This window comes from Lissotriton helveticus, chromosome 6 (genome assembly GCF_964261635.1).
Source record: "Lissotriton helveticus chromosome 6, aLisHel1.1, whole genome shotgun sequence".
In the NCBI taxonomy this organism is placed as follows: domain Eukaryota; kingdom Metazoa; phylum Chordata; class Amphibia; order Caudata; family Salamandridae; genus Lissotriton; species Lissotriton helveticus.
Genome location: NC_136067.1, coordinates 601,490,251 through 601,511,238, shown reverse-complemented (window position 1 = coordinate 601,511,238; position 20,988 = coordinate 601,490,251). Strand labels below are relative to the sequence as shown.

General features: G+C 47.9%; 1 protein-coding gene across 1 annotated transcript in view; it reads right to left on the bottom strand.

The window, feature by feature from the left end:
- LOC144762793 (CD109 antigen-like) overlaps nt 1–20,988 on the bottom strand; it is a 1,211,849-nt gene that overhangs the window by 666,653 nt on the left and 524,208 nt on the right. Inside the window, exon 14 of the mRNA XM_078648063.1 lies at nt 16,943–17,122. Coding sequence (XP_078504189.1) covers nt 16,943–17,122 — 180 coding nt within the window. The remainder of the gene's footprint in view (nt 1–16,942; nt 17,123–20,988) is intronic.

The window sequence follows — 20,988 nt, the reverse complement described above, 5'->3', positions numbered from 1 at the left end:
TGGGGGACAGGGATCCAGAGGAGATCCAGAATAAATGCTGGGAATGATCTTTGCAATTCGCTCTACTGAGGGCGCCAGCAATTTTGGAACCCTCCTCTGAGGGTTGACTATTATCATGTATGCTAGCGGTAAATGTGCAAAAGATGGCAGTACGTTCTCCTGAAAGAAACTAGCTAAAGAGTCACAAGAATCATGGTTATTTACTGCTGTGTTGCTTGCTGTAGAGAGGGTCAGTTGTTTTTAATTGGTTTTTTGAGAGTTTTGTTGGGATCACTGTTGGACTTGCTAGTTTTATTTGCTCTGCGTAATATCCTGATTTGCCCACAAATATAAGCTTTTTGCATTCTTCTAGGCAGAGTTTATATTTTTCTCCCTCCTCCTCTTTATATCCCGTACGCCATTTGAGCTCTTGTCTCCTGCATTCCAGTTTGGCGGCCCTGAGTGTTTCATCAAACCACTGTTGAGATACCTTTTTTTTATTATTAGCTCTTACTTTGATGGAAGCAATGTTGTTAAGGGCAGAGCTAATCCTATTGGAATAGTCATCTGCCACCTGATCTAGATTAACTCGTATTTCAAGCAGCAAATGTATAAGTCAGTGATTTAATTCAGTAGCTTGTATTTTGTGCCAAGCACGACCAGCAGATTTTAAGTTTTATCTGTCAGTTCACCACATGGTGATCCGACCCGGTCAGCGGGAGGGATTGGGGGTTTACAATGTTGGGATTATTAGTAAATAACCCATCCAACAAGTGTTCTGCCCAATGCTTAGGTCCATTCACTATCTGGGAAAGACCAAAGCAAGACAAGGTATTTAAAAGCCGTTCTGTGTCAGAATTTGACTTGAGTGTGTCAGGATCTAAGTTATAAGTGGAAATTAAAGTCAGCAATGACTGTTAAATCAGACTTCAGCGTGGGGGATTCCAATAGCAGGCTGATCTTATCAGCAAAAACTGCTCTTGGCCTTGGGGGAGGATAGACGAGCATTCCATTAAATGACTGTGTTATAGTTAATTCGATGTTAAACAACAGTGCTTCACGCCCCTCCACTGAGGCAGAATTAAAAAACAGCTGGGACTCAATCTCAATAGATTAATTCCAGCTCTTCACCCCTTGTATTAGGTCTGTCTAAGTGAAAGATGGCGTATCTACTAGGAACTGGTGCAATATGTTCAGGGCCCAAGTTATCAGCAGCCCACGTTTTCGTGCTGAACACCAAGTAGGTTTGGTGTCCGTTCAGAAACTTGCCAAATTCGAAATGGTGCTTAAGCAGGGACCTGGTGTTCATAAGCGCACAATTGATACCTAAGATGTCGTCTGCTACTTTGCTACTCTTCTCACAGAGTGAGTTCTCCTGACTTTTTTCCTTAGTTAAAGATCTAAACTTGATGATTCTGATATTACAGGTCAGGCAAGAAGTAAAAGAGGGTTCTACAGTGGATGAGGGACTCAGTAGAGAGCAGTCATCAGACTTACCGATAGGCCTGAGAGCTAGCAATGCCTCTCTTGGATAGCTGAGAGACCAACGCTCTTCTGTGTTAAAACGACCAGGGGTTTGGGCAGTGGGCACGGTTCGGGTGCTGACGGGCACAGACGGGTTTGCCTTAGGCATACCTTTGGTGCACCAGTGGCGCAGAGAAGCTGTGAACTACCTTAAGAAGCCAGTCATTAACCAACGAAGATCGTAGCGCTAGCGCTTGACTGTGACAAGGATTACTGCAAGCATCTATTTCGTTTTACAGACTTTTAAAAACCTATTGATTGTACTAATATGTGTTTTTAAATATATTTCTGAGCTCTCACTTGCATTCTGATTACTGCAAGCATCTACTTCGTCTTACAGACTTTTAAAAACCTATTGATTGTGCTAATATGTGTTTTTAAATATATTTCTGAGCTCTCACTTGCATTCTGGTCGCTACTCCCCGGTCCACCACAGCTTCTGTGCTGATTGTTGTGGAGGGAGGTTCAAGCGACACCACTTCCTGGTTGCTCCATCCTGGGCAGCCATCTTGGGGAGGTTGACGGGCTAGTCTCCCCCTCGCCCTCACTATTTTAGGGCGGGAGTCATTCGCGCACGATCATTAACCAACGAAGATCGTAGCGCTAGCGCTTGACTGTGACAAGGATTACTGCAAGCATCTATTTCGTTTTACAGACTTTTAAAAACCTATTGATTGTACTAATATGTGTTTTTAAATATATTTCTGAGCTCTCACTTGCATTCTGATTACTGCAAGCATCTACTTCGTCTTACAGACTTTTAAAAACCTATTGATTGTGCTAATATGTGTTTTTAAATATATTTCTGAGCTCTCACTTGCATTCTGGTCGCTACTCCCCGGTCCACCACAGCTTCTGTGCTGATTGTTGTGGAGGGAGGTTCAAGCGACACCACTTCCTGGTTGCTCCATCCTGGGCAGCCATCTTGGGGAGGTTGACGGGCTAGTCTCCCTCCTCGCCCTCACTACTTTAGGGCGGGAGTCATTCGCGCACGATCATTACCCAACGAAGATCGTAGCGCTAGCGCTTGACTGTGACAAGGATTACTGCAAGCATCTATTTCGTTTTACAGACTTTTAAAAACCTATTGATTGTACTAATATGTGTTTTTAAATATATTTCTGAGCTCTCACTTGCATTCTGATTACTGCAAGCATCTACTTCGTCTTACAGACTTTTAAAAACCTATTGATTGTGCTAATATGTGTTTTTAAATATATTTCTGAGCTCTCACTTGCATTCTGGTCGCTACTCCCCGGTCCACCACAGCTTCTGTGCTGATTGTTGTGGAGGGAGGTTCAAGCGACACCACTTCCTGGTTGCTCCATCCTGGGCAGCCATCTTGGGGAGGTTGATAGGCTAGTCTCCACCTTCACCTAATCTATATGACCTCTTCCTACCTCGCGCAGCGGTAGCGCCGTATACGCGCCGAAGAGGCGCCAAAGAGAAGCCAGTCTGCGCCAGTCCGCGTTCAGACGCTTCTCGCTGGCCCTGGCTTGGGAGCCGCCCAGCACCATGGTGGGTATTCGTATTTCCTACAAATCTTTGTTGTTACACTCCTTACGTCCCCCCACCAGTCCCTCCTGTCGCCACTCTTTTTCCCCAGCTAACCTTGAACATCACTGTAAGCACTGTACATGGAGCACCCCCCGCCCATACAGCTACTCTCTCCCTCCGGGAGAGATTTGGAGATTGTATCTCCTCAATTGCCGGTCACTACCTAAACACTTCACAGAGCTGCATCTGATGATTGACGAGCTCAATCCTGACGCTCTATTTTTAACGGAAACTTGGCTCCAGATGGACAATGACCCGACTACAATATGGGCCACACCTCAAGGCTACACCCTCAAGCGCCTCGACCGCCAGTCGGGGATAGGCGGGGGCCTGGCCATTATATATAGGGACAGTTTTAAGTGTCGTGTCATTCCCAATTCCTCGCCGACCTGCGAGAGTTTACACTTTGCGCTTGATTTTTCCCCCACCACCACCTTCTCCGGTATCTTACTCTATCGCCCACCTGGTTCCCTTAACAATTTCATTACGCAAATCACGGACCTCACTGCCAACGCAGTTTTGACCTCATCTAACTTCACCTTGCTTGGGGATTTTAACATCCATTTAGATGACCCCCATGATACGTCAGCTAATAACTTACGGGTCAACATGCAAGCGTTAGATCTTTGCCAGAGAGGCCATCAGGCGACCCACAAGAAGGGACATCTTCTTGATCACATATACAGCAACACCAACCTCAATGTAGAGTCCCCAGTTCCACTACCCTGGACCGATCACTTCCTGATACCTTTTACCTGGCTTTCCAACTCCTCTTCCCCTTGCGATGTTCCTACCAAGTATCTGGGCAGGAATTGGTCCTCTCTTTCCCTCACCGACTGGACAACTGCTCTCGTCCAAGATCCCCCGAGGAAGGCTACGACTCCTGCCTCTGCCTCTAACGATTTTGATCACTGGATTTCCAGCACCCTAGACCAAGTTCTTCCCAAACGCCCTTGTAAACTTATTAGAAGACCTAAAGTCGCTCCTTGGTACACTCCTGCTCTAAGGTTATTAAAACTTGACTGCCGTAAACTTGAGAGAGCATGGAGGAAGGACCATTCTCCGTCTAGGAAAGATGACTATAGGTCTGCAATGAAGCTCTACAAATTAGAGATTAAAAAGGCGCAAGCCTTCTTCTATGAAGGGAAAATTAATGCAGCAGCCAATGCCCCCAGGGAAATCTTTAGGATAGCTAAGTCCCTTATTTCACCCCCGGCTGAGCGTCCCACTGCCGAAGGTGCACAAGACCGCTGCAGTGAGCTGGCTGCTTTCTTCTCAAAGAAAATTTTGACCATATACTCTTCCTTTAGCAATTCTATGGTCATCGCCCGCTCTGTCCCACATAAACCAGCTGACTCTCTGGCTCTCTGTAAGCTGGACACAATTCCGCTTCTTGATGCCTGTAGTCTGGATAGATTAATCTCCAAAGTTACTTCCGGGTCACCCAATGACCCGGCACCCCCCCGGATCCTTGTCAAGGCCTTGGACGTTATTCGTCCTGTCATCTTGGAAACCTTAAACACTTCCATTGTGTCCAAATCGGTCCCACTCTCCTGGAAATGTGCCATGGTGAGGGCACTTCTAAAAAAGCCCACCCTTGACCAGAGCAACCTGTCCAACTACCGTCCCATTTCGTTGCTCCCCTTGTAGAAACTAAATGGGGGGCACTACCAACCAGAATATAAGATCCTTAAGTATTTGCCCGGCGGTGTCGCCTCTTGAACCCACAAAGAAGTTAAACTATTGAAGAGGCAGGCGCTGGAGACTGGAAGGCAGGAAACAAGGATTTTATTCTCTCCGGAGGAGAACACAACGAAACGGACAGAAGGTATCGTTCTGAGGTGCTCTAACTGCATCCCTGAGGCCTGGCCTCTTATACACACGTTTATCTGTTTATTGCATGTAACACATTTTCGTCGATACTTTGATGTACGGAAAGACATCCTTAGAATCCCCCCCTTCCCAGCCCGTTCCCACGCAAGATTACAGTGGAAGTCCCCGCCCCGTTCACAACAGGTGATGATCATCGCGCAGCTGGATATTCCGCCGATCCACGGAGTGTGTGGGTTTCGATCGGATCTCGTGGGATGGGGGGGGGGCTTTGATCATCTCGGGGGTCCTTTGAGGAGGGAAGCTTTCTATTGTACGGGGAGGGGCAAGGGATTGGTATCGGCAGAGCTGGGTGTCGGCCTGGGAACGGGGAAGACAAACGGGCACACGGGGAAATGGGGTTTGCATCAAAGGGCCGGGGATCATAAATGGGAAGAGGGGAGGTGTCGCGCTGGGAACAGGACGAGGGTCTGGGGCAGAGCAGCGCTGAAGAGGGGTTTTATGATTCGCGGCAGGTGCAGGCAGGGGGGTTGTCAGTATGCGGGGGATGCCGGCGAAGTTAGGAGTGGGAGAGAGGCGCGCTGGCTCTCGGCGGGAGCAGGGAAGCCATGGTGTTCAAGATGGCGGCTGTTTTACGCGCACAAAAAGGTTAAGGAGAGCAAGAGGGCGCCGATAATGTTGACGGTTTCAGCCTACTTTCAACAGTCCTCCCTTTTCAACATATCTAGCCAACTTGCTTACTCAATGTCAATTTTCATCAAATTCCTAACTTCGGTATCATACAATGCTCTCATATGTTCGCTTCCAATGTCCACAGTTTTGGGAAAAATACAACTCGCACATAAAGAACACATAGGTGGCAAACATTGAATTCCTAAGCATAGGCCACATATTACAACTACGGGAATCAGGATAATGGTGAGCAGTCTCCAGCCCCAGCTTTTGACGATGTCCCAGAACCAACCACCAAGCGACCATTCTTCTTGCTCTTGGTGAACTTCCGAAGAGAGTCTGTGAAGATGTTCGATGGCTTTGTACACTGAGGGTGAGTTGTCCGGTATGTATGTACAACAGCTGGACCCAATAATGCGGCATGCTCCTCCACGGTCCGCCAGAACCACATCTAGAACGAGGCGGTTCTGCAGAGCCACCAAACGGACCGCTTGGAGCTCGGCAGTGTTGTTGGCAAAGATGCCCGCTGTGATGTTCATGGTTGTCTCGACTGCCTGAGTCAAATGTCGGATGGCACGGCTGTTTGCCATCGGGCCCCAGAGGGGGACGAGTCCTTTCATAGCATCGAGGAACTGCGCCCCTGTTGAGTCGGCTTGTTCAATGTCTTTGGCTCGTTTTTGCCGGTGGTGATTTGCTGGGGCTACATAAGTCGGAGGAAGGACGAAGGAGATGTAGCAAGTGCCCCCCCAGCCTTTGGGGAGCCAGGTGTAGGCCTTCGTGCCGCAGATGAAGTACATGTTTGGGGATGACACAAAGGAAGGTGGATCCGTGGAATCCAGAGTGCTGGTAAAGCGGCAAGCGCTGCGACCCACCAGCTGTGCCCCAAGTCCTTCTACACACATGTGGCCTGTGACGTTGATGACCGTCAGGGCCACAGTCAGAGTGGCAGCCGTTCGTTTCCGCAGATAGGAGAAGGTGGGTCTGGTTGGATTGTTGAACACCTGCATTTCGATTCGCTCTTTGGCCGGGATGTCCATTTGGATCGAGTCGCTGGGAGTCAGCGGGCAGAAGTGCGTCTTTGTCTTGTTTCGCCCGGCCCCATGAGAAGAATGTGCTGCAGTTCTGCTGGAGGTGGCATTGCCCGTATAGCTCTCTTGCAGGAGGATCAGCCAGGCAAGGCAGGAGCCGTGGACAGAGAAGGGTGAAGGGATGAATGGTATTGAATGTCCAGTGGCATGGGGTAGCAACCCACAGATCCAGCAGTTGGTGGTATTGGTGGCAAGATTGTGCTGGTGAAGTAGCTGCACGAAAGAGTTGTTCCAAAACTCCTTTCGCCTCTCTCTTAGTTGAGGAGAGAGCGAAATTAGATAATGTTCCTTCATGGTGGTAGGCTGAGCAGTGGTTAGGAATGTTTCGTGAGCAGGTGCGTGTTCTTCCATAATCCAGAGCGTAGTCATGAGGAGAAAACAGAGGAGGATTACGATGAAGAGTGCAATTGTCTTTGAGCTATGGAGTCTGTCTATTCTCGGGTTTCTGTAGTGGGTATTTCCTGCTGTCTCCGTCGGCTTCTTATTTGGCGCTTCCATCATCTTCTTATCTGGCGCTTCCATCATCTTCGTCTTCAAGGTGCTCGGTAGTGGGCAGGACCACAGACTTAGTTTTAGCTTCTCTCCAGGTAACCCTTGGTAGTTTGGGTCACCGTTCTGAGATCCTTTAACCTAGTCCGTGGCCTACTTAGCCGAAGCTCCCTCCTTTCGACGCAGGAAATACCCTTCTCGAGATGGCACAGTGGGATCAGGATGTTTTGAAAGTTCAAGTGTCTCAGTATCAGGGTAGCAGTTCAACGATGGTCGGTCCTGGTTCAGGAGCTCTTCTTGGGTGCTGACGGTGTCTGTCGTGGCCAGGGCTGGAGAGACCTTTTTGCAGTGATGAGCGTGCAGCCAGTGTTTCTTCCCCTCCACTCGAAGTGCGGTCCGAGTGGTGATCAGCACTTGCCAGGGGCCCGTCCACCGGGGTTCCAAACTCTTTGATCGTTGAAAATTTCGGATCAGCACGAAGTCCCCCGGCTGGATGGCGTGACCCGGACCCCTGGAAGCATCGGGGATGGCCTGCTGCACCTGCTGATGAAGGACAGACAAAGTTTCAGTCAATTTGTACAGATAATCAGACATTAGGACATCCGGAACGTCATGAATGGAAGTTGGTTTCGGGGCAGACCAGACGCTCATGGGTCGACCGAAGACAACTTCATAAGGGGTTAAGTGATGTCGGGTGGGGGTAGAGCGCATCGATAGCAATGCCAATGGGAGGGCGTCTGGCCATTTCAGGCCCGTCGTAGCCACTATTTTGGCCAGTTTAAGCTTTAGTGTGGCATTGTGTCGTTCGACAAGCCCAGCAGATTGAGGGTGGAAGATTGCGTGGAATTTCTGTTTAATACCCAGCCCATTTAGGATGAGCTGGATAACGTTGGCTACAAAGTGGGGGCCATTATCACTCCATAAAACACGGCAGAGGCCATAACGGGGGAAAAACTCCTTTAACAGAACCTTTGCAGTGGCCATAGCGGTGTTGTCACGGGTTGGATATGCTTCCACCCACTTGCTAAATGCGCACACCACGACTAGTACATATTTCAGGCCTTGGCATCTGTCTAGCTGGATGTAGTCCATCTGCAGGACTTCAAATGGGTGGTTTGGGACCCCAAATCCCCCCCGGGGTACTACAGTTCCTTTCCCGGGGTTGTGTTGCAGGCATATTAAGCATTGTTGGACCAGGCGTTTGGCGGAATCTGGGATCTTGTCATTGTGCCAAACCCTGGAGACAAGTTCGATCATGGGGGCTGATCCTATGTGGGCAGGGGAGTGTGCCATGGTTAATATGGGAATCAAGTACGAATCAGGTAGCAACCATCTGTTCGTGTCTTTTGTCCGCCAGCAGCCTTCATCGTCTTTCAATCCCACCCGTGTCCATTCAGTCAATTCGTGTTGTGTGCTAGTCGTTTGTATGTCTCTAATTGTGTCCTTGGCGTCAGTCCAGTTTTCTGCTTGTGACCTGGTCACGTACATATGTGTTGTCGTTCTATTTTCAGCTGTCGTTCGGGCGGTGATGTCGGCTAGTGCATTTCCCTGTCCAATAATGTCTGTTACTTTCTTGTGTGCCTGGCATTTGATAACGGCAAGTTTGTTGGGGAGGAGGACAGCTTCGATTAAGGCGGAGACTAAATCCCCGTGCAAAATGGGTGTGCCGTGTGAGGTCAAGTATCCTCTCTCCCTCCAGAGGAGCCCAAAATGGTGAACCACCCCGAAGGCATACTGGCTGTCGGTGTAAATGTTCGCTGTGGCTCCTGTTGCCAGGATGCAGGCTCGCGTCAAAGCGATCAGTTCCGCTGCCTGGGCAGATCGCTGGGTGATGCGGGCTGTTTCTACTACAGTTCGAGCCGTGGTGACTGCATAGGCAGCGGAAGTGGTACCATCGGGGAGTTTGATGCAAGAACCGTCCACCCACAACTCCCCGTCGGGGTCAGGGAAAGCTGTGTCTCTGAGATCGACCCTACTCCTGGTCTGTTCGTCCGTAAGAGTCACGCAGTCATGTACGGGGTGCACATTGGGATCGTTCTCTGGCAAGGGTAACAGAGTTGCTGGGTTCAGTGTGGTGCATCTTTTCAGGGTGATATGGGGGGCAAGCAAGGTCAGTTCGTATCCAGTCAGTCGTGCACTCGTCAGATGTTGCGTCTTGGTTTGGTTCAGGAGGGTGTCGACTGCATGGGGTACCAGTACCGTGAGGGAATTCGAGAGTACAATCCCCTCACTCTGTCGGATAGAGACTGCAGCAGCAGCTACAGCTCGAAGGCAGGCAGGCAAGGCTCTGGCGACAGGGTCAAGAGTGGCAGAGAAGTAAGCGCACGGTCGTTGCTTAGGGCCGATGGCCTGGGTCAGGACAGATAAAGCGCACCCCTCCCTTTCGTGAGTGTAAAGGGAGAAGGGCTTTCTGTAATCAGGGGTACCCAGGACAGGGGCTGAGCAAAGAGCATCTCGCAGTTCTGTGAAGGAAGTTTGACACTCAGGAGTCCAAGGGAGTGGGAAAGGGACGTCTTTGTTTAGCAGAGAAAGCAGTGGTTTTACAACGAGGCTGAAGTTTGGTAACCATTGTCGGCAGAAGGAGGTGAGGCCTAATAGGGAGCGAACCTGCTTCTGGGTTTTAGGGACAGGGGTATCTAGAATGGTTTGGATTCGATCAGGGGTGAGTTTTCTTCCATCTTTGGACAAAAGGTGGCCTAGGTAAGTGACCTGGGGTAGGCAGAATTGCAACTTCTTCTTGGAGACCTTGTGGCCATTTTCCGCAAGGAAGTGCAAGAGTTGAATGGTGGCGGTAACCGCTAGAGGGGTGGTGTCGGCTGCCAAAAGGATGTCATCGACATATTGTACCAACACCACCCCGTCGGGTAACTGGACTTGGTCTAGTTGTCTTTTGAGGGCCTGGCTGTAGATGCTAGGGCTTTCCGTGTAGCCTTGAGGAGCTCGGCAAAACCTATATGAGCGGGCTTTTAGGGTAAAGCCGAAGAGATATCGGCTGTCCGGGTGGATGGGGATGGAGAAGAATGCGTTCTTGAGGTCGATGACGGAAAAGGTGGTGGCAGTGGATGGAATCAAGGTCAGGATGGTGGTGATGTCTGAGACCACAGGGTACTGGGGTACCACCACTTTGTTGATCTCTCGGAGGTCGATGATGAAACGGTATGCTTTCTCATCTCCCTCTCCCTGCTTCTTGATAATGGGCAAGATAGGGCTGTTGCAAACGTTGCTAACCACTTCCTCTACCACTCCTGCGTCTATCAGTGACTGGATAATCATTACCAATGCCTTCTCGCCCTCTGGCGATATCCGATATTGTGGGAGTTTTGGGAGTGTTGCGTCTGGTCGGACAGTAATGTGCACTGGGTCAATTAACATACGCCCTACGTCCGAATCCGCTTTGGCCCACAGATACGGAGGTAGAGTGTCAAGCAGGGACGCGTCAACGTTGGTGATGGAAAACATGTGTCGGGGGGAACAATGTCTAAGCAGAACGGGGTTGTCGTAAAGAAACACTCGAACTCCATCTTGAGAACACCTAATCGTCGCTCGGAAGTGTTTCAGTAAGTCAAGTCCCATAATGGCGTCAGGGCTATTGGAGGAAAGCAAGAACGTGGTGTCGGTGGTGTTGTTTTCTACGTCAAAGAGAATCGGGGCAGACAAAGGGTTGGTGGAGGGCGTTCCATCGAAACCTGTTGATGTTATGAGTGAGCCAGACAAGGGTGCCCTTGGAATCAGTCGTTTAGATAACGCACTACGTGTTGCGCCAGTGTCTACCAGAAATGGAGACTTGGTACCCAGGACCTTAGCAGTGACATAAGGGCCCTGCTGGTCAACATAGAGCTCGACTGGATCCCTCCCTCGCCCTTGGCTGTCCTATGCGAAGGTGTGAGTGTCGTCATAGTCAGATTGTTGATATTGGTTCTGCCTGGGTCGATCGAACGTATTTGGTCTGCTTGATCTGTCATTAGTCGCGTCATTTGGGGGCCCTCGTTGTTGTCCCCTAGGTCTCGGTCCGTTTGTTACATCCCTGGGGTCTTTGCTTCTGATCATTTCCAGAAGAACTGGGCACTGGGATTTCCAATGGCCAGTCCCTTTGCAGAAAGCGCACTGGTCTTCTCTAAGGTCTGTGCGTCCACTGTAGGAAGTCAGAGTGCGGTCCTGGGGAAATGTAGTCTTAGGGACGTTTGTCTGGTAGTTTCCTCGGTATTGGTCTCGTCCTATAGTCACCCCCTGCAGTTTGGCAATCATCACCCTCTCTTTTAAGTCTTTCTTCTTTTTCTCTGTCGCCCTATCGTTTTCATTTTTCTGATGCTCATAATATTGGGCCATTTGGAGAATCGCTGTAGGTTTGGAGGCTGCCCAACTACTCTCGCTGGCCTGTAGTTTCTGGGAGATTTCCGATGATAGGCCCTTAACATAATTCTGGACAAACAGATGGTGTCCGGTTGCAGTGGTCATGTCCTGGCCGCTGTAATCGGAGAACACCGTTTCAAACCGGGAGAAGTATTCCGATACATCCTCCTGGGGTTTTTGGCGACAGGCTGTTACTATCGACCAGTCCACTTTCTTTTCTGGGATTAGGGTTTTTAATTTCTCTACGATTTTATCTGGGAGGTCTAGAATGGATTTCAACGGCTTTTGTCCTGGTATAGAAGGCAGTGGGGTTTTTACGTAGGTCGGGTAGAGATTTCCGGAATGTCAGTATCTCTTGCCGGTCCCACGGCTGGTAGACCCAATTGTACACTACCCTTCCCTTCGCATCTTGGTTGTTTGCATCATCGTGAGTCCCTGTACCCCTAGGAGGAACCCAGTAGGGGGCAGCCTCACGTATTGGCATCATGGTGTTAGATTGCTCGGTTGGTGGTTCGGTCACTACAGAGGTTGCGGATTTTGCTCCCGGCTTTCGTTCAGTGAGGTGGCGGAAAACCTCAAGCGTACGCGTAAGGAGGTCCGACACATCACACTCGCCCTCATCCCCGATATCGACCTTCCGGTACAGAGTCCTTAGGCTCTCGGGACCTTTGTCTCGATATCGGTCCTCGTATGCATTCAAGACATGATAACACAGTCGTACGGTAAAATGTCGTCTGTGACTCCCTGTATACGAGCTGAACATATCTGTGATGTACTCTTCATCATCCTTCCTTTCTACCAGTGTCCTTGCTATTTTGTCGATCCCCGCTCGCTCATCTTTGTCTAGTCTGTTTGTTCTTGCAGGGCCAGCCCCTCGAGTCTCATGGTCGTCTAACGTTGTTGTTGAGGCGGGTTTTAATACAAGGGGTTCGGCTGGCACAGAGGCCATTGGGGCCGATGCTGTGGCGGTACCTTCGTTTGTACCTGGGGGTGGCGCGTGCTGCGCCACGGGTTGAGAAGGGGCATATGGAGGGGGCATGTAGATGATAGGAGGACCTAACAGCAGGTCCTCATTGGCTTGTCGTTTCGAGGGTAAATCAGGGTAGAGCATGGAGGGGGTTCTAACCGGACACTGGCTTGGTGTTTCCATTTCTAGTTTCTGTTTAGCTTTCTCTCTTTCCTTTATCTCTTTTTCTAGTTTCTGAGCAGCTAGGTGGGCTGCTTTTCGCAGCTCTTTTTCCAACCTACTCTCAGTTTTCTTTTTACGTTGTTCAGTTTCTTTTCGCCACATGCCGAAGCTGTCAAGCATAGTAGATGTTGTCTTGTTTTTACCCAGGGCAGTTTCTAGCGTTTTTATTTTATCATCATCGAAGGATCCTATCAGGGGCCATTGACTTTCTTGACCCTTTTTTGTATATTTATGCCATAGTTTACTATAGGCTATAGCGGTCAATCCATGCTTCATGAACATGTCCTTATTAGGGGTGCCTTCCAGTGGGGCTGGATGGTCCATCTCTAATAAGCGGTCCGGGCTAAACAGGCTACCAATCAGTGGGGAGAAGACAGACATGACGGCTCGTAACGAGGGACTAAAAAGTCAGCACTGCCTATCTTATCACTAGGTGCAAAGACGGGACAGAATATTTCTATTCTACGTTGTTTGCAGGCAGTGAATACCTCATGGATCAAAATAACAAAAGACCAATAAATAACAATGGGGAGAATGAGTAGGTCCGCAAAGATCTGCGTTACCTACCCTTTTCACTATCTGCAAAAAGGGTGGTCTCTTCCCTGTTTGCAGACAGGGAATCTCCAGGAAACAATAGTTTGCGAACAACAGTTCAGTTTCAAGTGATTATTGAGTGGGGGAGAAAAAAATAAGCACGGCTGCTGCCCTACCTATCCTCCACTGTTTGCAAAGAGAGAGCCCGTTGTTTCTCCGTTTGCAGACAGTGAATCTCCAAATAAATAAAAAGAGCAATACTAGTATTTTTAAACAAACAAGCAATCAAGCAAATATTTCGCGACTTGTCGTGGTTACACGACCTTACCCGGACCGCATGGACAGTTTCTTGTCTTCCGAATCCAGCGCCCGATCGTCCTCTTTTCTTCGTACTCCTCGCGGCACTCCTGATGGTTCCCAGTCAGGACCGTAGATCACTCGAGAGAGGTCTGTTCGGAACCAGTGAAGTTCGGATGATCGGCTGTCAGACGAGGGTCTATCGGACAGACGCGTTCCCGATCGTTGCAGTCGTTCACTTTGTCGTCAGGACCTCTCCCACTGGATCCATGGGTCGCTGATGGGCCCCACGCTTGGGACGCCAATTGTAGAAACTAAATGGGGGGCACTACCAACCAGAATATAAGATCCTTAAGTATTTGCCCGGCGGTGTCGCCTCTTGAACCCACAAAGAAGTTAAACTATTGAAGAGGCAGGCGCTGGAGACTGGAAGGCAGGAAACAAGGATTTTATTCTCTCCGGAGGAGAACACAACGAAACGGACAGAAGGTATCGTTCTGAGGTGCTCTAACTGCATCCCTGAGGCCTGGCCTCTTATACACACGTTTATCTGTTTATTGCATGTAACACATTTTCGTCGATACTTTGATGTACGGAAAGACATCCTTAGAATCCCCCCCTTCCCAGCCCGTTCCCACGCAAGATTACAGTGGAAGTCCCCGCCCCGTTCACAACAGGTGATGATCATCGCGCAGCTGGATATTCCGCCGATCCACGGAGTGTGTGGGTTTCGATCGGATCTCGTGGGATGGGGGGGGGGCTTTGATCATCTCGGGGGTCCTTTGAGGAGGGAAGCTTTCTATTGTACGGGGAGGGGCAAGGGATTGGTATCGGCAGAGCTGGGTGTCGGCCTGGGAACGGGGAAGACAAACGGGCACACGGGGAAATGGGGTTTGCATCAAAGGGCCGGGGATCATAAATGGGAAGAGGGGAGGTGTCGCGCTGGGAACAGGACGAGGGTCTGGGGCAGAGCAGCGCTGAAGAGGGGTTTTATGATTCGCGGCAGGTGCAGGCAGGGGGGTTGTCAGTATGCGGGGGATGCCGGCGAAGTTAGGAGTGGGAGAGAGGCGCGCTGGCTCTCGGCGGGAGCAGGGAAGCCATGGTGTTCAAGATGGCGGCTGTTTTACGCGCACAAAAAGGTTAAGGAGAGCAAGAGGGCGCCGATAATGTTGACGGTTTCAGCCTACTTTCAACACCCTGGTTGAGTAAACTGCTGGAGAGGCACGTCAACAACATCTTAACAGACTATTTGGAGTCCAACTGTCTGTTGCGTGCCTCCCAGACAGGATTTCGCCCTCAACATGGTACCGAAACCGCTATGCTAGCGGTTACAGAAGAAGCAAGAGCTATTCTTGATCAGGGAGGAAAGATGGCCATTATCTTGTTAGATCTTAGCGCCGCGTTCGACACGGTGAACCATGCCACGCTATTACATCGACTGGCTGGCATGGGCGTGTCGGGCGCGGCCCTGGATTGGCTTGCCTCCTTTCTGAGCGAGCGTTTCTTCCAGGTCTTCGAGGGTGAGACAGTCTCTCCCAAACATCCTCTCAGGTGCGGGGTTCCTCAGGGCCCCTCCCTGAGCCCGACCCTTTTTAACGCCTACATGGAACCTCTGGACAGGATAGTCCATCCCTTTGGTGTGCGTATTGTCACCTACGTGGATGATACGCAGCTGGTGGTCTCGCTGGACCACGCAGATGGATCATCCAACACCTTAGGCCCCTGTCTAGAGGCTGTTGCCAGATGGATGCAAGCCTCTTGTCTGAAACTTAACGGGGAGAAGACAGACATCATTCTCCTCGGAAATTCCTCCCCGTCTGTTCTTGCACCCGTCTGGCCGCCATGTCTTGGCGCTCTCCCCGCCCCTAGGTCCCAGATAAAGAGCCTCGGGATCTGGCTCGACACCGCCCTTGATTTCTCGGTCCAGGCTACTAAGACCGCCGCCACTTGCTTTGGACTAATGAGGATGCTCCGGCGGGTGCTCCCTTTGCTCCCTTTCCAGGCGAGGAGGATCATGGTCCAGGCCCTGATTCTCTCTCGCCCGGACTACGGGAATGCTCTCTATCTGGGAGCACCGGCCTCGGTACTTCAGAAGCTTCAGGTCACACAAAATAGTGCGGCCCGCCTACTGTTTAATCTGCCCCGTCGGCAGTCGGCGAGGAAGGCTCTGAAAGACCTCCATTGGCTCCCAATGGCTGCCAGAGTGCAGTTTAAGGCTTTGTGCATCCTGCACAAACCCTTCCATTGTGTAGGCCCAGCGATTCTGCACCCCCTGGTTACGCCCTATGTTCCAGCCCGCTCCCTTCGTTCTGGCACCCTGCAGCTGGCTACCTCCTCTAAAATCAATAAAGCCCGGTGGGGTGGCCGCTCCTTTTCCCACTCGGCGGCCAGACTCTGGAACGCCCTTCCCTTCACCATCCGAGGAAACAGCAACCTCCTGTCTTTTAGAAAGGCCTTGAAAACGCATTTGTTTACAAAATCCTGCTGATCTGCCCTGAGCCTGCGCTAAACCATTTAATCTTCAAGCGCTGCGAGGCCTCAGGGCAGTTATGCGCTATACAAATGCAATTTTTCATTTCATGAGAGGACTGTGTCGAGAGGTGCGTGGCAAGCACCGCACCGGCAGATCAAGCGATCGAGAAGAAAACAGGTGAGGGATAAGTAAAGTTTTAACTGAGGTCCAGTAACCTCTAACAGTAAAGACAGGCTCCCCTGTGCCTCCAGACTACTGGAAACATACAAGATAAGACAACAAATAAGGGGAGAATTAACTCATAAACTGATTAAAACTTTTGAAACGGGACAAACCCTTTCCAAGAAGGAGGGCAACATGAGTTATGATGTTGGTTTTGTGAGTTCAATAGCATAACTGTCGAATTTCAGTAGTATTGTGTGTTTCAGATAGCACTATATGTATTTTCATTGATTTTCTGGGTTTCTTTGTGTGACTAAGTAACATATTGCATTCGGTGAATTTGCATTTATGCAATGTTGTGTTTTTTTCCATGTGCAGTAGCTATACCCAATGATGGGTAACAATAATCAGAGCACCAAGGATTAAATCCGTGCAGTGAAATAAAATCACAATAACTAAGCCTTGTCAGTATGGCCCTTGTATTTTTCTTCTGTAAAGTGACTTTAGAATGAAATCTGTAAGGCATTCAGGTCAGGCGAGGCATACTGTGGTAGCAATGTCTTTGTTCAGTTATTCTTCAAAATACCATGTGTTATTTGGCCACATTTACTGTATGTGTGATTCCCAGAGATTCGGATACCAAAAACATATCACAATCAAGGAGAGAAAGTTTTAACCGAACCGTCAGTTCCTAAAACATGCTGCATGATTATTGAATTCTCATTGCTTTGTGTAATTGGTATTGTATAAAAGCACTGTTTCCACAAAAATCATAGTTTAGCATTTACAATACAATACCTTGTTCTTCAAGTCTACTTTAATAGAGATATTCATGCTGGCACTTATAACTTCACCAGTGCTGCTGTGAATGTAGTACACGCGAATCACTGCTTCCGGAGCCCAGGACCTCTCAGGGGTGAGAACGAATGCACCAGTACTCTGCTTTCCAGCAGCCATCACCTCTCCCTTGCATAGAACCTAAAGAGGTATAGAAATGGTATTAACATCAGCTTTGCAATGGTGCTCCTGTATAATTACATATGGTTTACCTAAGCACGCACAATTGCCAAAATGCTGCCACTCTTCCACCAAGCATATAGGGTGGAGCCTAAGTTACGGTGGCAGAGTGGCAACATTTTGTCAATTGCTTTTGACTTTTTGGACTTTTAAGAGCCGGTTGTGCCATTCCATCTGCCATTATGATCCCTGAACTTCATGCACATTCTAGTACCTGATGCACTATTGTCTTGTATCCATCATGGCTCACATGTAATACCACATCACTGTTACTGCACATCTGATTGCAAGCAATGCACCCTTTACGCCTCACTGTTCACTCCAAAACACTCCACCTCCACAACACAGCACTGTAGCTACTGGAGCAAAAGAATGTAGGCTCTACCATGTATACGTCATGTACATACATTTATGCACCTATATATGACATTAATAGTGAAGGTGTGGTCTAATTTTATTAATGAGTGTGGCACAGTTAACTGAAATAATGTTAAAATGTAACCATTATGATTTTTTAGACGTTTATTCCAAACTGCATTAGGATAATTCATATTGATGTAATCAAGTTAAAAATATATTCACATTTGACATTGATTATTTGCTTTCCACTGATATATGATACTGTAACGTGCATCCATTTGGATTCTCGAGTTAACTTCGCTTGACATTAGGCCTTAAGCTGAAATTGTTTGCTTTAACATTGCCAGTATGCTGCTTTCTTTTCTTTGCAGGTGTGTAATCGTGATTCTTGTAAGCTATTGAAAGACTTATTATGTATTAGACATCAGATACTGAAGCTTAAGAGACGCAAGTTGGCAACAATTGTGAGGAACCGATGATGAGAGAAGGCCTTCTGTCAACTGTGTACCAGGAGGAAGCAACATTCAAGGTTAACAGTCGCGTACCTAGTTATTTGAAGATTGGAACTTAGGAAGTATGTCAACTCCCCTCGAATGTGGTTACCTGATTGGCTGTCAGTGGTGGGGATGAGACATGAATGTTCTAGAAACTGTTGACTCTATTTTTAATTGGTGCTTCATAGTTAGTTAGTCAAAATTCATCCTGACTTCGTGAGGGAACAGATCTTTCTCTGCTGGGCTTTCCTGGATGTGAAACTTCAGGCTGAACATTCTTCTAATTTCCCTCGAGCTTATACTGAAATTTGAGTTCATGCTGACACCTTGTATGCTCCCCTTTAAAATTTCCCATTAGATCAATTTGGCCCCAACCTATGCTTATGTTAGAAAAGGAAAATGTATTTATGGAACAACTTATTGCATCAATCTGTTGTCTATGCATTGTGGCTGTTACTATTTGGTATCTAATTTTATTACAAATTAATTTACTGGCACATTTTGGTCAGCAGATCGTATTGTTATACCTTTTGAATTTATTCCTGCTTTGCATATATACTGATTCGATTAATCTTCTCAAATTATCCTTTATGTTTGAAATAACTGATTTTTAGTCTTCATTGTGAAGTCACATTGGCTTCGCAGAACTGGAAATGTATTTCTGATGTTACCTCCCTCACATTGCTTCAAGTTGACTAACAAAGGTCCGTACGACCAAAGGGGACACATATATGATGATTGCACTAAGAGATTTAGGTTCAGATATTCATGCTCCATCACTACCTACACATCAAAGCACTCACACTTACCTCCTGATGCTGGGACAGGAATGTTCTTGCATGGTTTACAGGTACCCTTGCTCTAAGTACTCAACTGTTGTTTTTAATGATATGCTGATTTCTTTGCCCAGCACACATGGCTATCAAGGACGTTTGGAAGCAGTGCGGAGCAGTGGATGGTTACTACTGCAGCCCCAAGTCAAATCAAGTCATTTTCTTGATAGACAGATGTCTAACAAGGGCTCGTGACACTGTGAGCCGCGGTTGGAACTTCTTTGGATCAGTGCTTACATCTCGTCACAGTGTCATATGGTCAAAAGAGGTCTGTCGCCTGTGACTAGAAATGAGGCGGCCATCTTAACAATCACATAAAATGTATGCTAACGATGTGGCAATTGACTACTCACGCCGCCCTGAATGGAACAAAACAATTCACTAGAGGGATGCGCAACAACCGCTCGTGGTTGTGCGGGTTGAGAGGAACATTAGGGATTTTGCACATGTAAATGAGAAACGTGGCGGTCAACTTGACAACTGGTCCCCCACACTGATAAAGAGGGCTCGATAAATGCCTGTCAGAGGGTCATACGAAAACGTGTGGATGGGGTCTATGAATGGTTTAACATCTACATTCACAAGATTGCAAAGTGACACATGAGCCTGGACCTGCAGCAGGGTTGTGAGTGTCCAGAGCCTGTCCCTCTAAACATGGCCCCTTGCTGAATCGAATTGTTGGGAAACCATGGTGCAGTTGATTACCTGTGACCCTGTTATGTCATTTTAATGGTGATGGCAGTTCACAAAAAGGTTGCATAACCCAGGTGTAGTATACATAGTTCATGTATGGCAGGAAAAGGGCAACAAACAGTTATGTGCCAGATATATGTCAAAAGACCAGTTTGCCTATTCGTTTTCTCAACCACGTTTAGACCAGTACTTACTGAATCCAAGACATGTATCCACTTGCACTCCCTGGTGTTACGTTTGGACTCTATGTCTCCTCTTCTATAGTCTTGTGTCACTTTCTCAATGACCCACCACCTTAGACTTTCCCTTTTATGTTTATTTTTTTAACATTTTTATTGATATTGCAAGAGGCACATAAAATAAATACATTTACAATTCATAACATAATTATATAGTAACTATTTTCCAAAAGAAAAAAGAGAAGCAGAATACGTGAACATTACAGAGGAAAAAAATAACCATAAAGCTGTAAGGAACTACAATGTGGTCTCAACCATCAAATCTAATCTTGGAAAGTTATTCTGCTCCAAATACAATGTCCAAAACCCTTTCTTTTTTCCTCAGAGAATTAGGCCCTCTTAGTCTAGCTAAAGCAATCTCCATGGTGTGTATTTCATTCACCAAGGCCCACCATTCCATAACGTGTGGCGGATCTGGCGCTATCCATGCTCTAGCTATGGTTAATCTTGCACAAGCAAATAAAATAGAATTCAGATCTTTATTTGGACAATTCAGTTCCTGAAGGTCTATTAGAATCAGGTGAGCTGAGAGAGACGGAAACACAATATGTTTCCTTTCTAATACATCTGCCACGCCCTTCCAGAACTCTGATAATGCCGGGCATGAGTAGAGCATATGGCCAACATCAGCAGCCTCCAATTTACATTTAGGACAGCTTGTGCGTTCATTTTGATAATTATCTGATGCCCAGCTAGAAATTCTCTGAGGGGTATAATATAATTGGCAGATAGTCCTATAAAGCTGCAGTCTAATACTAGAAGACTGTACTACTTGATTAATCTGAAGAAGAGAAGCAGATATTTGCTTGGAGGTTATATTTAATCCCAGCCTAGCCGTCCATTTGGATGCTAGTTTTCCACAATCATCTCCCTTTGCCTGATTCAGAAGTCCATAGCTTTCACTAATCAGTGATTTAGTCCGATCTGAGTACAGGCATTGCAAGATGTCCGAGTGTCTTATTTCTTTGACATTCATCTTACGATCAAAGAAGTCTTGGAGTTGCATATATTGAAAATACATCCTATGATTCAGATTGTGTATTAATTTAAGCGAAGTAAACCCTAATAGTCCATCAGAGCCATAAAGATCTCCAAGGGTATTAATGCCGCAGCTAGACCATACTGTCTCAGCCCCATCTGATAAAAATTCCAGGAAGTCCTGGATTCCCCCATAGCCTTAATTCAGAGTTAAAAAAAGATATCTTATC